Source organism: Scleropages formosus, chromosome 7 (assembly GCF_900964775.1).
Source record: "Scleropages formosus chromosome 7, fSclFor1.1, whole genome shotgun sequence".
Taxonomy (NCBI): Eukaryota; Metazoa; Chordata; class Actinopteri; order Osteoglossiformes; family Osteoglossidae; genus Scleropages; species Scleropages formosus.
The window spans coordinates 19,552,347-19,572,478 of record NC_041812.1 but is presented as its reverse complement, the minus strand read 5'-3'; the positions used below and the strand labels follow the sequence as shown (position 1 = coordinate 19,572,478).

The window sequence follows — 20,132 nt, the reverse complement described above, 5'->3', positions numbered from 1 at the left end:
GCTTGGGGTCAAAAGTAAACCCTCGCACGCAAATGCCTGTATGCAAAAATATTGATTGTAAATCAGATTTGAAAGGAATCGAGGAACGTTTCATACATCATCGTCCACGTTATAGCATCTACGAGAGATTTTAATCTTTTCGACGGGACCTTTGGATGCAGCGGCCACCTTCCTCGCGACGCGAGCGGCCGGCGGGCCAACGCCGAGCTCCATAACCTCCCCGAATACGTTCGCCACGCTAGAAATACGCATCGCGGCGCCGGAATTCGCGCCGAACCGCAAAGCTCGAGACGATCGTGTCGCGGCCGAGTTCGTTCAAAATGTTAAAGGAAATAAAACGAGTTTCACATTTTCCCCGCTCCTGCTATCATAGCGATACGTTAAAACATATCTGAACACATCTGTCACCGCTTCCGAAGTCTCTTAAGTCTATTTCTGCATTTTCTATTTTTACTTTTTTCTTAAAAAAACTGTCCTTAAGCAGAAAACTGGGCTACAGGCATCCCGCATCACCAGACAAACTCATTCTGCATGAAGGAGCCATACGACGGACTCCGAGCGACACATAAACTCAAACGGGCACGAACTTGCATCTATTGACAGAGGAAACCGAAATAATCCCCTCGCTTGAGTAAAATTGTGCAGAATTGACCTCTGCTGGGGTAAGAAAACAGGTTCCAGGGAGACCATGACACGAACGTGCGGAACGGGGGGGGGGGAGGGGACGACACACAAATCAGGCAAAGCGTGCGATGGGAGGGGTGCTCTAAGGGCCGACGGCGTATATATTTCGCCGACGCGGCGCGGCGCCCAGACCGCACCCCAGCGGTTCTTCTGGCAAAAAAAACGTGGCCAGAGCACCATAAGAACAAAAGGTCCATTTACCATAATCCGATATCGTTACGAGGCGGAACGGCAGCCCCGCGCACGCATTAACCGTTCCGCTTCCCCCGGAGCACGACGCACCCGGAAGGAGACGGAGAAGCGGGAACTTCGCACGTTCCGCGTCGCGCAGAGAAGTTGCTCAGGGGGACGTTTGCACGAACGCGTCACGTTCGGTCGCCGTCGCCGACTTTTGCCGCACGTGGAATTTACTTAATCGCCGTTACTCTCTCTTCCGGGACACGTCCGACACCCGGCCCGCTTCCGGCTAATTCGAGGACCCTCATCGAGCGGCGCGCTCGTAAAAATAAAATGCCGGCAGCAACCGTGGTTACGGAGGCCCGGCGGCTGCACGGCTCCGACCTGCCATGTTCTAAGTGCCGCGAGACCCCTCTTATGCAAACAGCATCAAGAAGGACGCTGCCTTTCACATCTCGATCTCCGGACCACGGCCCCTCTCCTCTATAAGAACGGTCTCGCCCTCCTGGCCGACTCCGTACCTCCAGGCCTCGTACCGGACTTCCATTTGAACCGTTTCCATGGCGATAAGACCCGCGGCATCCACCCGAGCTGCCCCCTCTTCTACTTTTGTGGACTCTGTCGTCAAGGCAACCCGTTGACCTTCGCTACGCACCGCGCGCCACGTATGCCGGTTGCGCACGCAGGCGAGACGGAAGGTCACCTGCCGGTAAAGAGCGCCGTCCGGGGGGTGGCGAGCGGCATAGCGGTTGCGGCAACTGCCTTCGGACCTGAAGAATGGAGGTTCGAATGCCACTTCCTGCATTAGTACCCTTGATAAAGGTAGTTAACCTTGAGTTGATACAGTAAAAAAGTTACCCTGCTGTATACATGGGTAGATCACCGCAAGCGGCTTAACGCCGCATGTCGCTTGGAAGAAAAACACGAAGCATATTGAGAGCAGCGCGGAGTCCAGGAACCGAGGGGTGCCGTAACACGTGCGCTGGAGGAACAGCCCGGCTGCAGGAGGAACTGCCAAGAGCAGCTGGGCAGGACCTCGACAGACACACCTGCAAAGCAGATGTTCCCAAACACAGACTCTCTCGGAGAATGTAGCCTTGCTCGCTCTCTCTCTCTTCTCTAGGCCCCTCATCTCCTTTTCTCCCTTCCTCCTGACCTCTGAGCTCCTTTATCTGCTCCCGTCATCCTTCGGTCTCCAGTCGTCTACAGCTCCTTCGCTCCCGAGGTTCATCTTGGCGCTTCTCAAAGCGCAGATCTTAGAGTTGTGAGCGTGTGCACATGTGTGCACGTGTGTGTGTGTGTGAGAGAGAGAGAGCGCGCGCGCACTCGTGGACGGGAAGCACAAGGAAGTAAACATTTTTGTTCTTCTCGATGAACAAAGATCAGTTGTTTTTAGGAAGTTATTTCCCCACTGAATGAGTTTGGATATAATGTGAAATGACAGCACACAATGGCACGGTTACATGTACACATCATATCAAATTACATGCATCGACATGTGTGTGTACACACACACACACACACACACACACACACACACACACACACACACACACAGAGCTTTATGCTGGGTAAATGTATACATTAGCAGTGCATCAAGCTGGTAGAGTGAGGACACAGCTAATGGGCTCTGCATCACCCCACATCCTGACAGTAGATCTAGAGCAGAACAGCTCACTTGTGCAATGGCCTCTTTCCACCCACACTGTGTGAGAAGGCCTTGGCATAACAGTATCTGCTGCCTTTCCTGCAGCATCAAACAAAGCCACTTTGAGTGAACCCAGTTCAGCTCATCGACGACGGTCTTGGAACCTTTAAACAAACACACATCATCTGAAACCGCTTATCCCAAGTGGGGTCGCGGGGAGCCGGAGCTTAACCCGGCAACACAGGGCGTAAGGCCGGAGGGGGAGGTGACGCACTCACGACGGGATGCCGGTCCGTCGCAAGGCACCCCAAGCGGGACTCGAACCCCAGACCCACCGGAGAGCAGGACCCGGTCCAACCCGCTGCGCCACCCCCTTTAAACGCTCTTTTTATAAATAAATAAAATAAATAAGGGCCCAGCACATGGAGGTCCACAGCTGCAGGGATCTCTCCGGAAGCTGCTCACCGTTCCCCACTGTGAGCTCCCGCAGCGGGTCCTTCACTTCCGAGACGATCGTTGTTGAAACCAACTCTCAGTAACGCTCGTTACACATTCGCCCCTCCGGCTCCTTCTCAGCACCGCCATAAGCATCTTTTCGGCTTACCGATAACCTGCAAAGACTAATAATGAACAAAGACTTCGCGATACTCTTGTCAAACACTCTGCACTGGAATCTCACCCAGTTAGAAGGGGGGTGGTTGAGGCGCAAACAAGGACAAAAGATGTAAACGAATTATTTAAAGTTGTAATTGGCGAAAAGAGAAAGTAAGTTACACAGCAAGGCTCCCTCCCTCAGCGTAGAGCGTGGAGACGACCGTCAAAAGCACGTGGCGCGATGCAGCGGGGTGTGCAATACAGCGCATCGACATCTCCTCCGTCAACAGAAGAAAAGATAACTTCAAAAGGCCAAGCGGATTCGCACGCGCGACGGATGCGACGCGGCGGATGCTCCTCCGGACACGTTCGAGATGCAGGGCAACATCAAAAGTGGCAGGGTGCCGCCGCACGTTACATTTTGAAGAAGGTGCCATGAATAAATGATATGCAATCAGCGCCAACGGTCCAGCAGGATTACTTGCGGAGGTGCGCAAGTCACATGACCAAAGAGAGGGAAACGGCAGTAAGATTTAAGGAAAACGTAGCCACGTTCATTTAGTTTGTGCCAAAAGACAGGCTACAAATAAGAATATTGTTACAAATATAAAATGTGGTGTTGTTAATGCATGCATAAGAACAGCTTCCCCCCCCCCCAAAAAGTATTTTAATTCATTTTTAAGTGACATTTTAACACACACACACACACACACACACACACACACACACACACACACAGTCTGAAACTGCTTGTCCCTAGCGGGGTCACACCCCAGACGGGATGCCAGTCCCCCGCAAGGCACTCCAAGCAGGGCTCCAACCCGAGACCCGCGAGAGAGCGGGACCGGCCAAACTTGCTGCGCCACCGCAACCCCGATGGCATTTTAACAGGAATTTTTAAAGAAAGAAAAAAAGAAAAAAAAAAAAAACGGGTATCTAGACTCACTCACAATGGGAATTTGCCCGACGGGGTGTTTTCATTCAAATTAACCCGGCAATTTGAGGAATTAATTAAATGCGCCGTTTACACAAAATCAGACACTGCGAGAAAACCCGATCAAATAAAGCGAAAAGAAAAAAGACGATGCCAAAAGCGGCATCGTCTATTTAAGTCCATTAAAGCCGGGTAATGGAAGCCCTGCTCAGTCAAGCACAGCTTCTGCAGGTTCCCTGGGCTGTCGCCGTGGCTCAGTGACAAATGCGAGTAAACAGGCGGTGTTTTTTTTTTTTTTTTTTTAAAATGTGCTCACACTGGTCAACACACAGGCAGACAGAGCAGGAGGAGGAGGAGGGGGAGGAGGAATGGGGACATGTCCAAAATACCAGTGCCTTCCTTCTACAAGAACTGGAGAGATAAGAATAAGGAATGAGCAGAATGCTTTCTGCATGTTTTCCCTCCATCTCCTGGAGATGGACCCATTTCTAGAATGGTGGTGCAAGGCCCACATGAAGACTAATCTCAGCCTTTAATCTGTCAGATTAAACAAATCAATGAATAGAAGACCAATCAAATTTTTTTTTTTTTTTTTTTTAAAAAAAAAAAAAGCTTTTGTCTTCAAGCTCCACCCCTAAGAGATGCAATTCCTCCCATGTCCTTTTAAACCTCATCCCCTTTACGCTCCCCCATATCCCCCCCCCCCCACCCCAGGGAGTTTGGACTCAGCTGTTGCCCCCTCGTAAACACCCAGATCAACCCATTAGTGAACCTTCGCGTCCCGGGGATGGGGCTCCTAAGCCGCATGTGTACTATGGGGGGCGTAGAGTCTCATGAAGCTGGTCTCAAAGAACCTGTGACCGCGCAAGACGTTCGAGCGCAACCTGCATCGACCCGTCCCTCATACACCCAACAGGTACATGACTGAAGGCTGGGGTGTGGGGGGGAGGGGTGGCCATTTACCGCCGCATCTTGGGGAACAGTGCGGGTTACGCAATGCTGTCCGTCTCCTCCATCCGTCCGCCCTCTCTGCACAAGAATTGCATTATCCGGTGTGCATCGGCTCTCCGAGGAGTGAGATCACGCTAAAAGCTCCATCAATCTCTCATTTTTCCCTCCCCCCGTTACATGTGGACAGATGCTCGGCAGCAGCGGCGTGCTAAACGGGCTTGGGGGGGAGGGAGCGGGCATTAGAAAAACCAGCCCTACTCCCTCTGAACTGCTCAACCCAGCAGCGCGGGTCACTTTCAGCGCACACGGAGCCCACACAAATGTCAAATGTTCTTGAGCCGAGAGACTAAAGAAATCCCTGAAATATAATCACTAAGTGCAATGAGTAATTGGGATTTCCCCCCCCCCCCCACAAACATAAACTCACATAACCTTTGGGGGCACACTATATTATGCCATCCTGTTCCCAAAGTCAGGGGGTGCAGTGGCACAGTGGGTTGGACCGGGTCCTGCTCTCCAGTAGGTCTGGGGTTCGAGTCCCGTTTGGGGTGCCTTGCAACGGACTGGTGTCCTGTCCCGTCCTGGGTGTGTCCCCTCCCCCCCCGGCCTTTCGCCCTGTGTTGCCGGGTTAGGCTCCGGCTCCCCGCGACCCCGTAATGGGACAAGCGGTTCAGACGGTGCGTGTGTCTGTTCCCAGAGTCCCTTTAACAAAAGCAGACCTCGAACCATGATCAAAAGATCTCCTCCTCTGGCCATACTGGATGTCTCCTTAGGCATTCCCGGGTGATGGAGACACTGTGCGGCACTTGCAAATACAGGTGTTCCTCGACGCAAGACATGTGCGACTTGCGATGACCTGGACCTAAAAAGGCCATCCCATCGCTTTTGAGTCCACATGTTTGGTCGTAACGTCTCAGGACGACCTCTCCATCCGCCGTACGATAACGCTGACCGCCTGTGCCGCCGCAAGGCGCCGTATTTCTTTTCGATCCCATTCCGACGTTTTATTTCAAATAGCTCGCCAGCGGGAAAAACCGAGTATCCTTGTGATGCAGAAAAATTCATAGTAAGCATGGAAATATAATAATTCTATTATTCTACATTTTATCTTTACATGAATAATGCGTGGAAAACAATGGAAAAAAAATATCAAAGTCCTAATACCTAACGTGCCATTGACACGTTGTTTATATACCCTTATGTTTTACTTAATAAAGTCTAAGGGGATTTGTGACTTACACAATCGACTCTCGACAACATCGTTGGGACGGAATCCCTTCTTAAGTCAAGGACCACCTGTAGCTGCCTTTCTTCCTACATGGGCAATACCAGCGGAGACCGGCCAACCGAACCCCCCCACCGCATCCCAACGCAAAAGAGCCTGGGTCCCCTTACCGCAGCGAGTCTCTATGCGCCATTTCCAGCATAAAGACATCATCTGTCTAAAACGGTCTCCCTCAGGCTCGCCCACTTCCCCCTCCTTGAGCCCCCCATTCCCCAAGCGACTATGGATGCCGTACGCCAGGGCCGGCACAGGAGGAACAGCAGACTTCTGAGGAAACGGTAGCAGGAAGGTGTGCCCCCCCCCCCCAAACAAAGGGAAATCCTCGAGCAAGTGAGACAAGGTGCTCTTTTAACACCTTCAAGTCAAGTCTGACAAGGTCACAGGCACTGATGGAATGATGGAAGATGCTAAAAGGAACGGGCCAACAGGACACACACTGCCCAGTACATCATAACAGCCCTTACAATAATTAATTACAACCACTTGCAAATGCAACTATGACAATGAGTTTCTGTGCTACAATGACAAGGGTTGCAATGAAGTTTCGACTTGAATTCTAAGAAATCTGCCAAGCTTTGCAGCAGAGAAATGGTTTATATGAGTAATTAGATTGAGGACCACCCCACTGCAAGCGTCCGAGTCGACAAAAGGTGAAGCATGGGAGATATATATCTTGGGACAAGCGGTTTCAGACTGTGTGTGTGTGTGTATACACACACACACACACACACACACACACACACACACACACACACACACACACACACACAGTGTATAATGAAAAATTGAGACAATGTTCAGAAAATAATCACCTCCACACAAAGCAACACATGCGTGACAGCTGCAAATTCCAGCGAATATTCTCTTTACAAATAGACACAAAAACAAGCAGCAGAACTTGGAAAACCACCCCCACCCCCACCCCACCCCACGCAAAGAAAGACTTGCTGCTGTATGTATGCAGGGCCCATGATGGTGCTCATACAGGCCTGATAGATCCACAGATATGTCGAGCGACAGGGATTATGGGCCACCCTGTAGATGGTAAACGTTTCACTCGTACTGTTCTCTAAACAACCTCCACCCATCCTGGACTGACCCACAGGGGCCGAGCGGGCAACGCCGAGGACGCCGCCGGAGGAGGTCCAACCATTGATCCGGTCCACCCCGATTTAAACCACACCAACGATAAAAGTATGGTCCAGAATTTCAGGTTCCATCCTACCCCGCATCCCAAAAGACTTGGCATATCTTTTGTGTTTAACTTGTAATGAAAAACACACACACACACACACACACACACACACACACACACAAATTCCTAGCGCATTCCTCAGGAACCAGTCTTGCCGCAGTTCAGTCGAGCTTTAAGGCTGCCCTCTCGACACAGACTCTCCGCAGCTACAATCTCAACCTCGCATCCGTTCATACTTTACTCGGTTCTCACCTGCTTCAGCCCAGGGTCCGTCGCACCACGGCCACATCCGGTCCCACCATTACACCGGGACAGCTACTGAAACTGGTCCCCGGGGCACAATTACCCACGAGACTCGCCTGGCCAACTGCACCCAGAGCTAAACTAGCAGGACATTCGTAACAAAACTTGTCCACGTTACCCAATCCCCCCCACACACACACACACACACACACCCTTGACCTTTGCCTGAGACCACCTTGTATATGAAACGCTCACACCCGGGCCACAGAGACAGAAAGATTAGGGGAATCCGATAAAAATGGGACTCGCGGGCGTTCTAGAGCCCCGGCTGAAGCACGCCGGCGAAAGCTCCGGCGGAACGGGAAATGACGTCGTCACGAGAACCGTCTGAATATCGGTATCCGTGCCACAGGGGCGGAACAGAAGGATGTAGCGTAACGACAGAAATGCGAAAGAGAAGAATACGCGCGACACAGAGACAGAAATAGGACAGGCTGTTCTTACGAAGAATAATCCGACACTGACATCGCAAGTCCCGCCACTTGCTCCGAAATACTCCTTCGGAAATAGCAGTGAGACGAACCGACTCCTTACTCGGAACTTCAACTTAATCCATGGACTCGCGCGCGCTTGCCGGCTCACGCGACGATTAGATTTCGGACGCACGCTCTTAACTCCAAATAAATAAAAAATGCATAAGGCGAAAAGAGCCATTACACCAGAAAATGGAATTTCTCCCACGGAACAGAGCGCCGTACCCTTACTCGTCCGCGAGCCCCAAGCGGGGATCATCACCATGGCGATAAGGCTGGGAACGGCATTTTCTCCTCCGCAAAAATGGGATTTTATTAAATCAATTTTCGGAACTCGCCGGAACAAAGAGGTTAAAGTGAAGCTGAGCACAAACGAAGGAAGTTTGGTCAAAAAAAAAAAAAAAATTGATGCAGGTTTGGACGCTTAAGATACTAGCGGTCGAAAGAGACAGAGCTCACGGGACGTCCAGACGCAACTCAGACTGCACAGGGACTCGTGCGTCGGGATCTCCGAGACAACGGGCTCACGTCACCCTCTAAGGGCGGGAGAGAAGCTCGGGCAAGGTTACCCGAGCAGTCCTCGGGGAGGATGAAACTCACCAGTGTCCCGCTGCTAAGAAAAGCATCGAGCGGAGCTTTAAAGAGAGACAAAAATGGCACGCAAACTTTCAGCACGAGAAGCCCGCCGTCATCATAAATTATACATGTATAGCGAGGAGCGAGCAGCGAGCGAGCGCGCTCGCTTGCGTCAAAAAAAAAAAAAAAAAAAAAAAAAAAAAAGATCCGAGAGGTTCCTTGACCCGGGTGACGCCGGTAGCGGCAGAGCTCAACAAGGCGACGCGTGTGGAATGCGTCGGGGAACGGAAGGCCCGGAAGCGGGTCTGCTCGGAAGCTTCGGCGCGACTTGCGGTTCCCGGCCCGTTTCCCGACGGCGCAACGCATCGCAGTCCTACAAATACGGTGATGCGTCACCCACCCAACTAGGACGACGGCAGGCCAGTGGACATCTTCATTCGGGGATTAACGGCAGCCCTTGCAACGCTAAACATTAACCATTTACATAAATGCCAATCTAATTTAAGAAATGTAGGCTGCACGGCAGACTCTCGATTATCTGGCCTAAATGGGGACGGCGGTGGCGGCGAGATGACGACAAATCCAGGTTAATACAGAACCATAAGTACTACGAGCTATTATTTGGAAATAGATCGTTACATTCGCTCGGTAATGAAATAAAAGCCTTGGTTTATTCTATTAAAATAGCAATTATAGCAATGTTTTTAAAATAAAACCTAAAACAAAACCACAGTGAGCGCATTGTCAGAATTCGGCACGCAACTGATGAATTAAAAAAAAAAAAAAAAAAAAAAAGTGGGGTTCTCCAAATGGAGTAAGATGTTTAGAGAGCGTGAACATTCCTGCTTTACGCTGGATACAGCTCTAAGCTGGACTGGCTTTCAGTCAAAGGCATTTTGCAAAATTCCTACCTTTATTATTTATAAGAAAAAAAAAAAAAAAAAATTGGAAAAAAAGCCTCTGGCCAGATAACTCAGACGACCAGATAGTCAGGAATCTACTCAAAGGGCATCACGGCAGTCTCCTTTACCCTGTTGCTCTTTCACCGTCATAAAATCCAACAATGATTTCACATGGATATGAATGAAAACTGCTCATCAAACATACGCTTCCAGCGTCCAGGATCCAGAGTCCAGCTAGACAGACTAACTCCGATTAAAGGACTGCAGATCCTCAGCGGAAGCAGCGAAAGCCAGTTGCGACCGACGGTGCCGGGACAAGTCTGGCTGAACGGGACAGCCGCGCGGAGTGCCGTCCGTGGCCCCCTAACAGAGCAACTAAGGACAATTTGGAGGAAACATTAAAGGTCAAAAGCTTCCATTTCAAAGTGCAGAGCTGAACGGAATATTGTCACAGCGTTGACGCCGAAGACACAACAGCGACGGGCCTGACGGCAGAGACGCCGGGCCAAGGCTCGAGGGGAAACCGGCACGTATCTGGTCTTCTAAGAAGGGAATTTCGCACCGCTCTTGCGGACCGCACGGAAGTTCCTGCTCTCTCGTTACACTTGTCAACTAAAACGAACGACCGCTAAGGAATTCCTGCTGCAGTTATAAGAATTAACATAACTACATAACCCTTTTATACCCATATCATTTCCGGCACCTGCCTCCCCATGCCTGTCGCAAACACGGTGTAAAAATAGGGGGCCGGCGAAAACCAACCCCGACGGACTCGGTGCCTCGTTCCTCTGGCCAGCCTTTCAAGACAACAGGAACTACAGGACTGATCACTTTATTCCGTCGTATTCTGCACAGGGAACCCCCTCCCCACTCTGTGCCGCCTATATTGTAATGCATCTGGCACTGTCCCACACCTACAGTGCTTGGGGAAAAGAATTTGCCCCTTTCCAATTTTCTTTGACTTCGTGGCTTTTTCACGTTAAATTTGATATCCTTCCGTTTGAAGTACAGCATGTGAACGGAGCATTAAATGACCAGTTCTGTTTTTGTCACGTCCTTGGTGCGGAAGACAATGAAACAAGTAAACATAGGTGCGAAGAAGTAAGCCCCCTCTAAATTTAATTTGCCGAAATACGGGGTAATTAGTAGGCCGTTTGAATACAACGAGCCCCGTCCCATATAATTTAACTAGTCAAAGCTTTACCAGCAGAAGTCTAGAAAGAAGAGATTCATATCGCCACTTCGCCATGCCAATTCTGGTACGAAATAGGTCGGAGAACACCGGATACGACCTTTCAGAATAAGAACTTCTACCAACAGCCCAAGCGTAGCGGCAGCAGTATGACAGTCGTGAGATTTTTTTTTTTGCTACCACAGAACCTGGTTCCCTTGCCGTCACCGAAAGAACTTTGAATTCTTGTTTGCGTGAGAAATTTATAAAGTAGAATTCCGGGCCATCGGTCCGAGTTGAAGGCAAAGCATAGCTGGGTCACGCAGCAAGACGACAATCCGAAAGACCAACGAGTCAACGTTGGAACGGCCAAACCAAAATTTATGGAACACCCAAGTCATAGTCCCGACCTGTATCTGGCTGAGATGTTGTACGAATACCTGCCCAACGAACAGAAAATGTTGCAAAGCTAAACCAGTTCTACACGGAGCAGCTAGGACAAAATTTCTCCGCCGTCATGCGAGTAAATATTGAGTTGCAGTCATTTCAACTGAAGATGGTGCAACCGGTTACTGACAGAAGGGGCAATGACTTTTCACCCCATGACTGCACATTTCATTACCTTCCACACCAAAGAAATGACATTGAAGACATTAGTGCAACTGCATGCTGGTGTTTCTCTCCCAGACCGTATTCATAAACTACTAAAACCGATAAGGAAGAAAAAAAAAAAAAGACTAATGGCAAAAACAGAGAAAACTGGAGCACTATATAACCTAAAACCCGTATCGCTACGCAGCCCATCAGCTTCTGCCTGTGTTTTCTTTTATTCCGCCAAACCCACCGTTTCTGCTGCTGCCTGTGGCCCGACCTCATCGGAGGGATGGCTAAGCCGCGCACTTCCACCATGACAGCGAGGAGCCAAGGTTGGTGCTGATGCAGCACAACTCTCTAACGCAGATCCACACAGTGGGAGGCTTAACTTCAGCCCCAGCTTTATCCTTACTGGCGCGCAGAACGGCAGAGCGGCCGCTACTCCTGCAGCCCCCACGTATATACCAAGTGTGTCAGAGGGGCTTCAAAAAAAGCCTGCCCCATTCCTGCCCCAACCAGCACACAGAGACAAAGGGATTTTCTCTCCTCTCCCTCCTTATAGAGAAGGAGCACCGGTTCAAAGTTCCCGCAGAGATGCTTGACCTTTCGATGCTGCACCCCCCTGCAAAGCGGCACAGGAGGAGATGAGCACTGACACAGTTCCTCGGATAGGACAAGACAGGCAAAGCAAAGCAAAGCAAAGCAAAGCGGTCCTCTTGGGCACAACGAACGGAGCGCGAGCGAAATGACAAATCGCGCACATGCAGTAGAAGCAGGGCAGCCCTCCGCTGCGCGAATTCCGCGGCATAATAATAGACCAGCAGAGTCGTGACAGAATAAGCCGAACGGCAGCGGGTTAATGCTGCTGAAAGGATAACGCGGGTAGAGTTTCGCCCGATCTCTTTCACAACAAAAAAGCTGACCTTTTTTTATAAGCACAAGGGCGGCATTACGTTCGGCGTGTCCCCAGTCGCCGAGCCACAAACAATTGTACACTGTTTAGCTCGCAGCAGATCAGCAGGGCACGACAAAAAAAAAAAAAAAGAAAAAACTTTTAAGCGCATTAGCAACATTGAGACATTTCTGGAACTAGGTGCGATTTAGCGTCAGGGGCTGCGATGTGCAGATGACAGATTGGGTTCAAGAGCGGAGGTAGAAAGGGAGAAAGAAAGAGGGCAACGGCGAGGAGAACAATGCGAGCCCGGATCAGAGGGAAGCGCCGAAGCCGAGTTCAACGTCACGGCTGAAAATAGAACGGGGTCCTTCGCTCGGTGCTCGGCCCCTCTACCGAGACACCTGTCCCTGTATCCCAGCAGGCTTCGCGGCGGACAATCCCCGGCGGCAGCGGCGGCCGCAAGGGGAACCGTGGCCGGCATCCTCACGGCCGCCGGACACGCGCATCCCGGCGTTGGCGACCGGCACCTGTAACAACAGGGCGGTCGTGGCGCGCCAGGGGAAACCGTGCACAAGACCTACCTGCCGTTCCTTGGCACCCCCAACTTGGCCACTGTCTCACATCCCAGGTAGTTGGTAAAGCTTTCAACGTCACATTGATTCATTAGGTAGATCCTTTTCTCCAAAGCAACTCCAAATGTTAAACTACTAGGAATCACTTACCCATTTAAACAGCTGGGTAATTTTTACCGGAGTAATTTCAAAGCAAGGGTACTGTAGCAGGAGCTGGGATTTGAACCTGTGGGCTTTGAGGCCAAAAGGTAGCAGCTCTAACCACTAAACCGCCTCGGTGAAGCACGCGACCCACTCTCAGACAGCCTGACAAATGTGACGTCGTATCAGCGCTTTGGCCTCACCCTAACCTTGCCGAAAATTCCTCGCTCGGGACCCCTCCGAGGCGCTCACCCGTTTCCCATTACTACGCTAAGGGAGGGGTCCCGACGGTGCTGGCGAGTACCAGCCATTACAAGCTTCTCGCAAACAGCCCGGCCTCGAGGATCCACTCCTCTTATCTCTCGTTCTCCCTCGCTCTCCACCTCCGCCGCAGACTCGACAGGACACGGCTGGTTTCCCTCCGCTCGCCGCCGCTACCGCCGCCGCCCTCGCTCTTGCTCCACATTCGGCTGCAGCAGCTTCACTTACCTTGGCTCGCGCCGTCAAGGCGCGCATATAATTAACAAGCCACGATCAAACTGCAGAAGCATAATGACGGAGGACAATAGCAAGGGAGGGGAGGGGGAAAAAAAACCCTAAAACAATAACCGCAATGTTAGATAACAAAAGGCTAACAGTGCAGTGACAGCGAGGAGTTTGAGAGAATGTCGCAAGGGAAGCTCATATAGCTCTCGCTCGACCCCCCCCGCAATTCTGCACTGCACGGGAGCTCCGCCATATTTGCAAGTGAAATCATTTTCAGTTCGGCTCTGGCAGTTCCGCCCACTTCCAGTTTCCCCAGCTTTAGGCCACGGAATTCACGTCAAGACAGGATCAGTAAATCAACAGCAGCGACGGCAAAATCGGACCTTTAGCCCCTCCCACTCCTTGTCACGCCCCACACCGACCCCGCGGAGGCATTCTACCTCTCTTCTGTATGATGATCCTCAACAGCGGGGAAGCGGACGACAAGGCCTTGTGGAAGTTGTCGTCGTTGTTGATGGGCAGCAGGTCGCCGTGTACGTCCACGTAGCCCAGCAGCACGTCCACCCCTGGGATTCGATGGACCGTCTGCAGTAGCCGATAGAAATCCTGGAATCCGCCGGCACCGGAACGCTTGAGGGCGAAGCGCCGGTACTCGGCCTCAAACTAGAGCACGAGAGGAGAGAAACTCCATTCAGAGGTTGCGCTACTCGACAAGCGTCGGTTGGTCGGCCGCTTGACCGTTATACGTGAAGAATGCCGTTCCCAAGACATCCACACAGTAGGTGGTAGGTAACAAACTAGGTTTGCTTGAGTCGCATGTCTGCAGCCATGTCTCTTTCTTTTAACGTAATGCATAAATTGTACTTTGGCCAAAAGCGTCCGCTAAATGAATGAATGTAAATGTAAGAAATAATTTATATACATATCAACAACCAGAACTGTAAACGGATGGATACATCGGGTTATGGTCTTAGCTCAAGACTAAGATTGACAGTTGAACCCAAGATCGATAGCGGGAGACTCTGGTCCGGAGCGCTCGCCGCAACGGCTCCCGCATCGATCTTGACTCATTCGGTCCTTCGACAAGCTCAGCAATGCCTCCCGTTCGGTTTTCATTGTCCTCCTTAGTACATTCCAGGCACTCACAGGCTTGACAAAGAACGAAAGCATTTGAAGAAAGAAGCCCTGTGTGGGCAAAAACCCTGCTTTACACACACACACACACAACCAGTTTTATAACATCCATTAGCAGGCCTGAATACTCTGATGCAGAACACAGTAAACTTAAGCCATAAACACCGGGGTACCGTGCTCAGCCCTAGCATTTTTTATTTTTTAAATTGATAACACTTTGCTTTACCTCCGGCAATTACAGAAGACATTTAACTGGCTACGGGGCTTCGCTTCAGCACTAAAGCCGGGCATCGCTGACAAAATTAAATTTGTCCGAGCGGACTGAGCGGGAAGCAGCGGCGCTGCTTGTGTACGATCATCGGAGTAGATCATCGCCGGGGGACCGCAGCCTCCGCTTCCTGCGCCAAGAGTTCCGAGATGCGTATCTCACACACCTTGTCAGTTCCGGTAACCGCGTTATCCCATCGTACGCAACGCTGGAATTTTCTCCGTGGAGAGACGCGTCTGCAGTCGTACCGAGGGGCCAGACGGACGAGAGAGACCACGCGGGAGCGGCGATTCGATGAAATGGCTTGACACGCGTTCATCTCGCTTTGTGGCCTTCGGAAATGCTTCCTGCACTCGGCCCATCGCTCTCCCTCCCTCCCTCCCTGTCCAGCGCTACTCAACTGCCATGACAGTCCTTCGCGAGAGGAGGAAATGGATCCAGTGCTAACAATTCCGGTATTCATCAAAAAAAAAAAAAAAAAAAAAAAAGCACAACGGTGTCTCGTGCAGGCAGGACCGCACCCCGCAAAGCTCACGGTGACCCTACTCGGATACGCCGCTGCTGAAAACCGACCGATAAGACGGGAACGGGGCAGGAAGGAACACGAGGCAGAAAGAAGCCGTTTCCCATACAAAGTTCCATTCCTTCAGTGCTCAAGTTCCAGTCTCAGCGCCAAGGGTTGTTCAGATGAAATAAAACAACTAACACTGGGAGCGGAAATTGAAGTACCCTTTTGCCTCCACTGATAACACTATAGGGTCTACACTTGTAAGTATTTTTTCGGATTAAAAATAATTAAGCACGTAGAGGCAAGATGTTACACGAACCCACGAGCCACCGAGACACTTTTTGAAGAGGTTTGGTACAAGAAGCAAACTTGTGCTGCGGAGCAACGAATGCTTAGAGAGTCTGTTCCCCTTCCTGTAACGAAACCGGCACTCGATCTGTACCCCCACCTTCCAGATACACTGACGCCCACCCACAAGTGAGTCAGAAAGATGCTGCGAGCACATTCGAGAGGCAAGCCGGGAGGGAGACTGACATTTAAGTGACTGCTAAGTGTCATAAATTAAGTTTCTCACCTGGGTTAAGTACACCGGCCAGCGTTAACCCCGCCCAAGGAGTGCTCCAACGCACGGCGCCTCCAGCTGTGCCCCATCGCACATCGCGTCAGACACGGCACTTCGCGATGACAACCGACTGGCTGCTCTGTACCGTGCATTTCTACAGACTAAGTCGCTCTTCGGGGCTGTACGGGAGTTTGCCGCAATCACAGCTGCCACTCCTGCCCGATTAAGGTCTGTAACCGTTTTCATAATTCTCCTTAAAATGATCAATTGTCCAATTACTTTCGACCGCGTCTGCCCCGGGTCTACCATGTTTCAAATGTGCGGGGTTAGGGTTATTCGTAAGAAAACTTCCCCAAAAACTGCGTTTTTGCAAAAAGCTGATGACCGGGGTCAGCTGTATCTGCACTACAATGGAGGGGCTGAGAAATGCCCTCCGTCCGCACGCAGTCACTGCCCAGTTACTCCCAGTTACTGTCAGGGTAACAGACCAAAGCACTATGGGTAACCGGGCAACCGGAGCCACGTGCCCCATCCTATGAGGTCCTACGTGTCATTTGAAAGAAGCATTTGAGAAATGACAGCAGTTATTTAAGCACAGTATTGATAAAACAACACATTACATGTTAAAAATAAACAAAACGAACTTCAGAAAACATGAAATATTTGTCACATTGCAGAGCTCAGACTGTTGCAGATGAGGTTGCTGCCGGAAGCCATGCTTTGCGTTTCCTTCCGCGCATTGCAAGATTTACATTTATTCATTTAGCTGATGCTTTTCTTCAAAGAAACTTACAGTTACTCCACCTACAATTATTTACCCATTTGTACAGCTGAGTTGTTTTACTGGAGCAATTTAGGGTAAGTACCTCGCTCAAGAGTACAACAGCCAGATGTGGGATTCAAACCGGCAACCTTTGGGTCCAAAGGCAGTAGCTCTAACCACTCCGCTACCGGCTGACCTGTATTTGTTTCGTGTCTTAACGAAACACCCAGAGCAATGCACGAGGGGGAGCTGAGCTGAGCTTCCCGCGCACTGGTCATTATCATCATCAGTGAGTCTCACACATTTGGTCAGAGACGAAAGCATTAATGGAGAAAGTACGTGTGTGTGTGTGTGTGGGGTCACAAAGCTGCACAATCCAAAAACGGCACGGTCACGAAAGCGCGCCGTCACCGATCGCAGTTGATGGTAACTGGACAACGACTGCACTCCCCCACCTTCCAAAGCCAGTTATTGGAGCGTCGACGGCAACGTCCCCGTCTCCCGAAGGCGAGCGAACCCGCACCCTACAAGCTCCCGACGAAGATGGCGAGAAAGAGCCGGAGGAGGCAACGGCACGTCTCCCCGCACACGTTTTTGCGGACGTGAGCCACCCGACAGAGCGAACCTTCCGAGAAGGGAGAAGGCCGACAGAAGGCGGGCAGCAACGTGCTCCTTTACTCATGTTCGTTCGTCTCCTCTCGTCCACTCCCCGCGTTTGGAAAAATCTCACTCGTTTTATACCTGCAACAAAACCCGAACACATTTAGAGAGGAAAACAACAGCGGACAGTGGTAGCAAGGGTCAGATCTTACTTCGCTACATCTCATAAATTTGAAGTGACTATATCGTTAATCGGTTAACATTACAGTTCAGTTTCTTACAGGTCCAAAGCACTGTGGTTCTGTTTTACTTTGTGGCATTCTGTGAATTCCTGCCTCATTCCTGTTGTTATCCAAGACCTGCTCATAATAATAATAATAATAATAATAATAATAATAATAATAATAATAAGAAGAAGAAGAAGAAGAAGGAGTCTTTTTGTGACAACCAAACACAGGTTTCTGCCTCCTGAGTTCTGTGTCTGATGGACCACGTTTACTGGGACAAAAGGTGAAAAAACAGAAAGAAGCACAATAACTTCTTTTAGCGCACTGTGTCGCACAGCAGGACCCGATCCCGGGACTATCTGTAGGAAGATTACTGTAAATAAGAGTATGATTTAATTTCTGTCGGAGTTCAATCTGATACACCTCTAATTTTGGTCGTTCTGAGGGTAAATAAACAAATAGATATTTATTTATTTTATCTAAGACATTCCTTCCTAAAGCCTCCTCCTCGCGAAAAGCAGGCCTGAATGATGTATAAACATACGGATACGCGTGTACTGCATCACCGAAGCATAAATCTACCTGATACTGTGAGTGTATTTTTTTTCCCCGTAAGATGAAAGGAGGCCTAATAGGCTGAGCACGTGCAGACTGCGGCGCGCGGGGTGACCAGTGAGGGAGCGGACCGAAGAGCGACACGGTGAAGCGAGACGCCGGAGACCTGTCACGCTGCGCTAGCCTCCTCTCTCTCTCTCTCTCTCTCTCTCTCTCTTTCACACACACACACACACACACACACACACACACACACACACACATGATGATCAGGTTCCATAGCTCGCGCTTTTCACCCAGCCACACGTCTCGTCTGCATCAACCCATGTTGTCCGTCACGCGCCGCTGCGCAGGTGTGGTGCGTCGGACGGAGAAACAAACACACACAGCCGCGCACCTGCACAGCGCGCCGTCAGCCCATTTTTCACGGCAAAACACACACACGTAAAACAGGAGGTAGCGGGTGACTCTCACTTTGCTCTTGACTTCGACCAGGTTCTCCGAGCTCCTCTGCGGGGTCCTCTGATGTCTCGACATCTTGGCTCCGTTTCGCGGTCCTGCGCGGGCGCGCGCACAGTCTCACACGCACGCACACACACACCGGCCGGGTCGCCTGGCCTGGCCTGGCCTGTGTACCCGTGTACCGTCCGTGGACCCGCAGCGCGTTCACGCTCGTTCGCTGCGGACACACGCACCGCTCCGAACCATATCCCGCCTCCGCCTCCTCCGCGAGCGCCGCTGTTGTGGAAACAGACGCGCGTGAGAATCTCCTCTCGTCGCGAGGGGCGGGGCTCGTGGGTTTCGGCGAAGGTGACGTCAGCTGGACACGCCAGTCGAGGGCGAGGGCGGGGGGGGCGCGTGTGACATCACCTGGAACACGTTACCGGCGGCGTTGCCCTGGAAACCGGGAGGCTGAAACAGGTGGCCCGCGTGACTCACGCATTCCGTATTAATGTAACAGGAAGTTATTTTTCACTCGGTGTCGTAGTGGTGACATCATTCGTAAAGTATGATAATACCACCTTTTTTTATTCTTAGATAGTTAGTTAGCGTAGCAGGAATCGTAGGAGTGTTAGGTTCGGGGTGTAACACGTCACGAGGGCGGATAACTGCGCTCCACGGGTTTCGCTCACCTTTGATTCAATCATGTAAACTGTTTCTTAGGAATTTTGTATCCTGTTTCAAAATTGAGAACAATTAACGTTTCGGCTTCTGCGAGTTTATAGGCAAATCATGATTGAACGCAAGAACGGGAATTGTGACTCTAGGATGAACAGATTTGTACAATAATGTGCCACCGGGCATCTGAGCGGTTCATTCATTCATTGTCACTGATCCACCATCGTGTGTCACTAACTCACTCTGTGTGACTAATCGTTTAAATAACAATACATCGCGACACCCAGCACATTGATTGTACATGCACTACAGTAAATTCTAGTCTGTAAAAAAAAAAAAAAAGGACAGTGAAAATGAAACAATGTAGAAGATCTCTTCTGGAAAAGCCAAACAGATATAAATACTGCTCCATTCCCATTGCAGCAATCATCATGATGTTTGCGATTTTACAATGTATTCTTATGTTATGAAGAGCAGTGGGATTTGATTTGGAATTCAGGAGGATCTTAGGAGGCCTTTCTTCACACACACACACACACACACACACACACACACACACACACACACACACTGGTGCCAGCTCGTGCGGGTCGCTGTGGGATGACTGTGCTCAGGAGCATGCGGAGCCCTCCATGAAGCTCCACTAAATCCTCCCACTTCACCCTCGCAATGTAGCCAGAAAGACACTTTTTACCGTGTTAGTGACGTTAGAGCGGTGATATCCCAGCTGTGCTCCTTATCAGCGTACGAAGGGTGTTCAGAAGTGACCGTCGTTACACCGGTACACAAAAAACTGCTGTTTCTTGCAAGGAGTG

The 20,132-nt window shown here is 50.6% G+C and overlaps 1 protein-coding gene across 1 annotated transcript in view; it reads right to left on the bottom strand.

The window, feature by feature from the left end:
* pard6a (par-6 family cell polarity regulator alpha) overlaps nt 1-18,939 on the bottom strand; it is a 34,600-nt gene extending 15,661 nt beyond the window's left edge. The window contains exons 1-2 of the mRNA XM_029253416.1: nt 18,673-18,939; nt 14,022-14,244 (exon numbers count right to left, since the gene is read on the bottom strand). Of these exons, the coding sequence (XP_029109249.1) occupies nt 14,022-14,244; nt 18,673-18,735 (286 nt within the window). The 5' untranslated portion in view covers nt 18,736-18,939. The remainder of the gene's footprint in view (nt 1-14,021; nt 14,245-18,672) is intronic.
* Between the last annotated feature and the right edge of the window lie 1,193 nt (nt 18,940-20,132).